This window comes from Diuraphis noxia, unplaced genomic scaffold (assembly GCF_037042655.1).
Source record: "Diuraphis noxia isolate RWA-SAM2 unplaced genomic scaffold, SU_Dnox_SAM2 contig0002, whole genome shotgun sequence".
In the NCBI taxonomy this organism is placed as follows: Eukaryota; Metazoa; Arthropoda; class Insecta; order Hemiptera; family Aphididae; genus Diuraphis; species Diuraphis noxia.
Genome location: NW_028301712.1, coordinates 47,214,470 through 47,223,770, shown reverse-complemented (window position 1 = coordinate 47,223,770; position 9,301 = coordinate 47,214,470). Strand labels below are relative to the sequence as shown.

The 9,301-nt window shown below is 32.1% G+C and overlaps 1 protein-coding gene across 1 annotated transcript; it reads left to right on the top strand.

Annotated features, from left to right (window-relative positions):
* Window positions 1–1,837: 1,837 nt before the first annotated feature.
* On the top strand, window positions 1,838–8,950 carry LOC107164457 (uncharacterized). Its single transcript, XM_089221317.1, has 8 exons — window positions 1,838–1,942; window positions 2,019–2,066; window positions 2,347–3,173; window positions 5,585–5,669; window positions 6,892–6,991; window positions 7,114–7,233; window positions 7,337–7,495; window positions 8,219–8,950. Exons 3-8 carry the CDS (start codon window positions 2,402–2,404, stop codon window positions 8,261–8,263), a joined length of 1,281 nt encoding a protein of 426 aa, XP_089077443.1. The 5' UTR covers window positions 1,838–1,942; window positions 2,019–2,066; window positions 2,347–2,401; the 3' UTR covers window positions 8,264–8,950.
* The last annotated feature ends 351 nt before the right edge of the window (window positions 8,951–9,301 follow it).

Sequence of the window (9,301 nt, the reverse complement as noted above, 5' to 3'; positions counted from 1 at the left end):
TATAATATAAGTGTAAATGTATAATATTGTTTTAGAGTTATTACGTATGCGATATAGTCGACTCTCGATGATTCGAAGTTGACGGGACTGTTGAAAAACTTCGAATTACCTAGAGTTCGAATGTTTGAACTCAAAGTAACCAGGGAGCAAAAATAAAATTACAATTTACTGCAGAGAATTAAGAATTTTTTAGTTTTGTACCTACATAACTATTAATTATTTCAGAAAATCAGGTGGTACATATCATATTTGTAAATTAAATTATATACCTAATAATTATAGTATGTAAATTAAATAATTACAACAAAAGATTATTTTTGAAGAAATCTGTAATAGTTTTCTGCTTCATCGAATTTAGTTTCATTTTTTTCACGTTCTTTTAAATTTGTTGAATATATTTTAAATTACCGAGCGATGATACTTCGAATTGTCAGTTGTTAGTATCTAGTTTTTCCAAAATTTAATTTCGAATTAGCGAGTGTACTTAAAAGTATTGTTTTTATTTGAATCACCGTGTGATTTTCAAGGGAGCATTTACTTCGGATTACCAAAGGTTTTGAATTATTGAAGGTCGACCGTATATAAAATATGGTAGGAAGCTAGTATACGTACCTATACTTACGGCTGAAACGTTACGATGGTTTTACCATCACTCTAAATCTAAACATCAAACTTCACTGCTACCAGTGACATACCTGCAGTGATGCCCTTCTCTTACCGTTATAAGCATAATCTCTAATTATTTTTGATTTTCTTTTAGAATTTTTATGATTTAAAAAAAAAAAAGATAATTCGATAGGCATGTCCTTACCCTTCAAGCATTGGGTAGGCTATTGTGTGAGACTGACCGCGATCGAACATATAAAATAAACATATTATAAGTACCCATATCCCATGTATATATTATGTATGAATGAATAAACTAACACAATTGTCGTGAACCCGAAGTTAGTTACCGTTAGAAATCGGATAAAATTGTATGAACTAGAGTACTAGACCATAAGTTTTTACCTCGGTCTAAAGCGAAAAGGTATAATTTATCGATAAATAATGGATATAAATAATGCGTCGGTAAAACTCGTCGGTAGGGACTATAGATAAGTATCTACCACGTTAATATTTCACAAAGGTGCCCACATTTTGTATCGCCCACTCATTGGACACTGTTCTCTTAAGTCTTAATGTCTTTCCGGTGAATAAAGTCGTGCACGGTCTCAAGACAACATTATACAACTATAATATTATACTCAATATAGTAGACATCTGCATCTGCGGATATCCGTCTATAGTATTTCAATTAAAATATGTAAGTTCCAGTTTTTTACACGAAAATTATAATAAATTCTGTTTGATGAAATTCTGAACGTACATAGAAAAAACGAAGAACTCGCTTCTGCTGCACTGTTAGGCGTCGTGACGTGTATCTCATCGTTGTGTAAGGTGTAAATCACCATAATTTTACTCTATTACTCTAATAATATATGCAGGATGTGTAAATGTGTTAAATTCAAATTCAATGATCAATTAATGTACCTAAGTATCTACCTAACTATACGAAAATCGATTATGATCGATAAGATAATATGACATGGTACTAAAATAAAATGTTGTATTGAACTTGGTGCACTCGTCAGTCGTCACAAACTGTGCTTTTAACTGTCATAAACTGTATATTCTTTTAAATTTTGCTGTATCATCGTGTGTATTCGACAATAAACTTAATATTATTATTAGGTACCTACTATTCCGTGGTCATATAATTTTATAAGCATAGTATACCGTTGAAGTTGAAAAAAGATTCCAAATTTCTTATTCAAAAACTCTCACCAATGGCGCAAATATATTCATATTTATGGTAGGTAGATACTCATATTTTAATATTTAATCATTGTTCTTACTCAAATATTAGTCCGTGAAAGGGTGCTCTTCAAAAAATTGTAAGGTGAGTTATTTAAAAATATTAAAGTTGCACAAAATTAAATTATACTTACTTAATTGTAATTCATATTTTAATGTAGATTGCAACCAACTAGCCGAGGTATTAATACAAAATTATTATTTCGAGTGTAAGTATTTAGTACCCAATAAATCACTATTACCATTTTTTTAGGTTTTGTCAATCAAATTTGAACTTAAATAATGTAACACATTTAGTTTATTGTCACATTTAAAAAAATCATAATATCATTGTTATTATTATATAGTATTAGTATATTACTAATAAAAATAAAATAAAATAATTTATGTATAGTTCAATAATGTGTTGTGTGTGAGAGGGGGGGATTAATATATTTACTGTGGTGGAAATAAACGAATTATTACTAATTCATTTATACTTCACGACAGTAATAGCCTTCATCAGAGAGCTTCGGTGACCAACGCCAACGTAAACGAGGCGGTGATGAAAAATCTCAGAGGAGCCGACGACAATGAGGTGTTGGGAAGTTCATCGGAAAAGGTCGACGGTCGCGGTGAGGCGTTGCAAATTCCTGCGGAGGACGCTATTGAAGACTATACGATCCTGGACGAGAAGCTGTTCAAAATGATCGGTGCCTACCAGCTGCTGCGGCCGGCCGAGCACGGCCTTGATGCCGGCCTGTGCCGGACGGCCGTAAAGGTAGTCGTGGGCCTGACGCTCGCGCTGCAATCGATGCAGGTGTACAGGCTATACCTGGCCAGGCATGACATCCAAATGTTCGCCAACTTTGGCGTGTTGATCATCAACGGGATGATGTGCCTGCTCAAGGGCTACACGGTGGCGTCCAACGCGGACCGGATGAGCGTCACGCTGGACGCGGCCCGCTACGCGTTCACCAATTGCGGCGGCCGCGACCCGTCCAAGCTGCGCCTGTGCAGGGCCAGGCTGTCCAAAATACTACGCACGTTCGTCGGGCTCAGCTTCGGCACACTGATCGTGTGGTTGATCATGCCTTGGTTCATAAAATCCGAGTACGACGAGAAGCCCACCATCTGGACGGTAGTGTACGTCGTCGAGTCCATCATACTCACGGTGAATGTGTTCTGTTGGTCGTCGTTCGACTGTTACCTGGTCACCATGTGTTTCGTGTTGGAGGCCCTGTTCTGCACTATGTCTACCGGTTACGAGACGCTCGGCCGTCGCCAAACAGGCGCCAAATCATCTGCGCGCCAGCAGTTGCAAGGCGTCACGGCTGGTAAGTGCAAAAAATTCGTTCTCAGCAGCGGAAATTAAAAAATAATACACATCGCGATGATAATCATTTAAATAGAGACATTTTGACTATTTTTTCGACTTATGTTGATGAAATGCACGTGTAAATAATGCATGCAAAACTTGAACATTTACCATTCAAATCACATTTTTTTTAAAATAATTTTAAGTAAAATTTTTAAATGTAGGTTTAATCGTAAAAATCGCATTAAGAATCAATTTTTTTTTTGAGTTTATAAAACTATATACCTTACAGTACAACAGGGCCGTAGTTGGAACAAATTTTCGGGGGGAAGGGGGGGGGTTAAATCAAATAATATTTTCATTTTTTTTTTCTTTTTTTTTTATTCAAAAACAATCTGTACAACAAGCACATTTAGTAATTTTGATATAGAATATATACATAGTTTATTTTAAAAAAAAAACAACAACTTTTAAGGAAGTCACCCATTGGTAACACCTAAGAACTTATAGTCGGATTTAGATCACTTAAGGAGATCTCGATTCCAATTTCGTTTGAGCCTGCGAGGGGGGTTGCCTGGGATATGCAGTGAAGCCATATCTTTAATGAGAGGATTAGTACTGGAGTTGAGTTGGGAGTGGAAACGGTGGTAGTAAATTTTGGCGTAGTCATTGACATTTGTAACTTTGAGGTCGTTGTGAAGTGAAAGGTTTGTCATGTACCATGGAGCACCAGTTAAAGTACGTAGGGCAATGTTTTGGAAAGATTGGATGGGGCGAATGTTTGAGGGTTTGGCCATCCCCCATATTTGAATACCATATGACCAGACAGGTCTGATCATTGTATTATACAATAACATTTTGGTTTTTAGATTAAGTTTAGATTTAAGAAGAGGTCGGAAGAGATGGAGTCTACTGTTGGCAAGTTTCCTTTTGTTTTGGAGATGGGGTTTCCAAGTTAAACGTTTATCTAAAATTATACCTAGATACTTTGTCTCGTTCGAGATAGGTATACTTTTGTCTTTAAGTTTGATGGTAGGGCAAATGCCAGGGCGTAGAGCGAAAGTAACTTGGGAAGATTTACTCTCGTTTATACTAATCATCCAGTTATTGGCCCAGTTATCTATAAGATTTAAATGTTCTTGAAGGTGTTGCGCGGCTATAGTTATGTCACTATTACTTGAGAGGATAGCAGTATCGTCGGCAAATGTAGCAAGTAGAGTGTTGTCGGTTTTAAGGATGTCAAATGTAAAGATGTTATATAAGTCAGGTGAGAGGTCGCTACCTTGAGAGACACCTGCTTCGATGTTAAACAGTGAATATTTTCATTTAAAGTAATTCAAAAAACACATATCAAATTTTACTATATTAATGCATTATAATTATTTTAAAGTAAATTTATATTATATACAATATTATAAATTAAATTTATTAGTTGTAAAATATTTCGGAGGGGGGGGGGGGGTTAAATACGGTGGGGTCCCACACGGCTAACACGGCTTGGCCTTTCACGTGTTCGTCATACAATGTACTAATGAAAAAATAATTTGAAATAGATAATATTTTTTTGCATTATGGTCTCATACAGTCCCGCAGCGACGCGCGACGGTTATTGTTATTGCTGGCCACATTTCAACACAAATTTAAAATTCCACATGTTTTTAAATTACCTATCTGGTGAAATTATTTCCAAATGGATTACAAAACTATTCTAAATAGTTTAAGACAGCGTAAGTTACATTTTCACAAAAAAAAAAAAAAAAAATGCTGTTGCATTTAACTAGTTTATTTAGGGAAAATAGTATTCAAATTGTAAACTATGCAAATTAATTTTATTATGTTTTTCAATATATTTGTAAAATAATTTGATTTTTATCTTTTAAAATGGTTTGTTTACGATTTTGATACCCACTTAACTTTTGCCAGTCATAATTAAAATAATATAAGACAACAATAATAATAAATAAATAACCAATAGCGGAGAGAAGTTAATGAAATAATATTAATCACATTGTCATCAACCACAAATGCTATAGTTTTAGTTTGTTGATTTTAAAATTTAATTATTACTTTTATACTACGCATTTATTAGGTCCACGATACCAAAATACCTACGCCCTATTATTTTTAAAAACTTATGCCCACGAGTCACATCAAATTTGTTAAAATGATATTGAGGCACTATATTATTATGTATACTTACCTATATTAATAGTTTTCGATAGCTTTAAATACAATAAAAAAAATAAAAAATAATAAACCAATCTTTGTTGCCTGTTGGTAAATAAATTAGCATCTTAACCACCCTACAATTACAAGTATTGAAGTATATGCCTCTGATTGTTCAGGTTATAATAACCGAATAACGATGAATGGTTAAGTATACTTACCTATTTACCTGTAAATATTATATGCGCATTTTCGTTCTTGCAGGCACAATAATTAACGATGTATCGATTTCGGATGTCAACTATGACGATTTGACTAATTACATTCATGACAATCAAAATATAATCGAGTGAGTACTAAGTATTTACAACAGATTACGGAATACAACAAAGTTCATCGTATAAAATAAAAGTCTAAATATAGTAATAGCAGTATATAAGTATTAAAGTATACATACTCCGTACAAATATATTATAATATAATTATGCAATACTAACAGAAAATAGAAGAAAAAACTCAAGAAATGTGAGTACCTATTATAGTAGGTATCAATGCTGTAAACGCCACTTACTTTATTCTGGCAAATTAACGATTATGCCACCTCACCCCGTTATAAGTATCTAACTATAAAAGTCAAAATATAAAACTTATAACACAATATTATGCGTATAGTATACCTTGTTGTATTTGGGATTGTGCAATGTGTGGTTGAAATTTGAATAGCTGCAACAAGTACGTATCCAGGATCAATTTTCGGGAGGGGGGGTTAAAATATTTTAAGTATCGAAAAGATTGCGATAACATAATATTATAAATATATAATTACTTTAAAAATTTCGGGGGGGGGGGGTGAACCCCTAAATCCCCCTTCCTGTATACGGGCCTGGGTTGCAACCAATCGACCTAATTAAAGTGAATAATGCCTTAGAATCCGCATTCGTGAATCGTGACTCAAAGAAAATGCACTTTAATATTATAATATATTAAAATATTTTTGTCTTAAATGTAGGAACTATATTATGTCGAATTTACCACGTCCGATATCGAAATAAAGGTGATCATATTATATGATTAACGGTGGTTGGCATATAATTGTACGACCTCGACATGATGAACCACAAATCATTTTTCACAGGGCTACAGAATTTTAAGTGAAATACCTTAATAAAATGTTCATACAAAATAGTTACAATATAGTATAATATAATTCAAGTACGGAATGGGTAGGGGACATCAGGCCAGTCTGCAATTTTAAAACTTCGTGCCATCTTTTACAGAAAATTAATAATATATCAAATATAGTTAATGATCGGACATTCGGGATTTAATTGGAAACGGAAATATAATGAACCGATAGCAAAAATAAAATGTGAATTTTCATATTTTATTCTTAAAAATAATTTATGGTCAAATTATATAATACGGACAACAGGCCAGTCCACCCTTGATTTAATTAATACAAATCAAATTTGTATTAAATTTGCAATAATGTATGATACAGAAATAATAATAAAAAAAAAAATGTGCCAATATCTAATATGATCAATCACACTTTTCCACTTTACTTGCAGACAGTATGATGCGTTTTTCGATATCGTTCGTCCTATGGTTCTCGTCCAAATAGGAAATGGAATGTATACAGTAATCACATTGATATTTCTCACATTGCTGGTGAGTAACACGTCTCTAATTTTGTATGGTTTGGGTAGTTAATAGCGAAACGCGATAGCAATGCCAATAATTCATTATTATAATAATTTCCTAAACATAATTCGATTTAATTTTTAATCTAGTCGTATCTCAGTGGTTATTCAATCGCATCAGCACCAATTTTTAAATTTGTCTGTGCACTGGTTTCGCTCACCATTGAACTGTACATTTATTGCTATGGGTTCAACCACATAGAAGTCGGGGTAAACAAAAAATTATATTTTTTCATCGATCAACAATTTGTCAGTTTTGTTTTGTACGATTGTAATTTGTGTACTTGTTTATATTGTATAATATACTGTCTAGAAATCCACAGTGAATTTTGGATTATACAGCAGCAATTGGACGGAGATGGATTTGAAATTTAAGAAGACTTTGTTGATGGCCATGATCTTGAACTCTTCTCACAAGCGAGTGATGAAAGTGTCGCCAAATTCTTTCGTAAACCTGGAAATGTTCACCAGGGTAATAAAATTAAATACATTTTTCAGACTCATGGTCGAAGCATATATAGGTACTACCATAGAAGCATTCCTCCATTAAAAGCTTTGGGGGCTATAATAGGTACCTATATGATGGTTACATAATATAATCCTAACTATAATATTATAATATGTAGTTTGTATATTGTGGTCATGATTTAACATACCTATCGCTATATCAGCTAACACTAAATAATTCAATTGGAAGAGCTTTATTTTTAATTCGATTATGTTTATTGTATTAAAGACATAAATCACCATTTATTAAAAAAAAATTAAAATGTTTAATATTTTTATACGCAAACATTGTAAAACAAAAAACTCCTTTTTTGAGTACGACTGGATTATATTATTTTTTCAAGCAGTTTTGACTTAAGGTTTTTCCCATCTTAAAAATAAATTGACTTTGCAAAATACAAATTATATGAAACAACTTGTATATTGTTTGGGTTCGATAATCGACATTAAAACTATTAATATCAAAAATCTGTCAAATTTGGCAACCGCAATATTTGGAGTTAAGCACTATTGCAATATTGTACCTACCTATTTGTTTTCAAAATGTATATCTGCAGATTTTTTTCACAAATATTATATCATATTCACTATGCAACATGCTTGAACCATGTCAGTATGTCATTATGTTTTATTATAATATTTATTTATAACAATAAATTGCAATTAATTATATTTTGATAATTTACAGTTGATGAACATGTCGTACTCGATAGTGTCCGTATTATTAAATTAAGAAAACACATCAAAAAGTACCTTATCTACTAACGAATGCATTTTGTATTAATGCGGTTGAATTTAATGTTCCACAATATTGGTATTTTTTGTACTTTAATGAATGCTTTAACTTAGAAGGGTGCAACACCCATATTCGTTGTCTCAGTCTTGCAAACGCGTAGGTAACATAGGAAATTTACGCTAAGCAGTTCACGTTTTATTCCTTTAGCTTAAAAATTAGAGTGAATTGACTTATTATGAAACTTGATGGTTAGAACAATATATGACATGCTTCTTTGGAAGTTTTTTCACGATATTTTAATTTTTATGTGAGTTATATGCATTTTTGTTTTAAATTTATTATGCGCACATAACTCACTTAAAAACTGAATTATCGTAAAAAAACTTCCATTAAAGCACAGATAATATTCTTACCATCAAGTTTCATAATAGGGCTAGACGCTAGTCACTCTAATTTTTATGCAAACGAAGTAAAACTGATTAAAAATGTATCTGTAAAATTTGGTATGTTACGCGTTTGTTAGACTAAGACAACAAATACGGGTGTGGTGTCATCTTAAACATACAATAAGATAAATATTGGAATGCATAGGCTTGAATAATCGATGCACTAATAACTAGAATGTAATAGAAATAAGAAAAGTTAATAAATTTAAAAATGTTTTTGCACTGTGCATTTTTTTTGTATAAAAATCATTATTTGTACAATGTATATATTATTATAAATTAAGTATAATACTGATATTTTGCAATAAACACAAATTATATAAATAATTATTGCTTCTATCTTCATGATTATTGATTACAAATAAGTATTTCATAAATTATGATTATATACCTCATGTCTTGTATATTAAGTTTTAAAATATTTTCAAACATGTAAGAAAATTATCTTCCACGGTACATTAAAACCATGAAGAATATAATATTCTAATCTTCATGATTATAAATATAAAAAATATAATTGTCAGACTGACTACTGATGAGTAAATTCATTAAAATCAAGTTTTAGTAGTGTTGTGCAAAATGACTATTA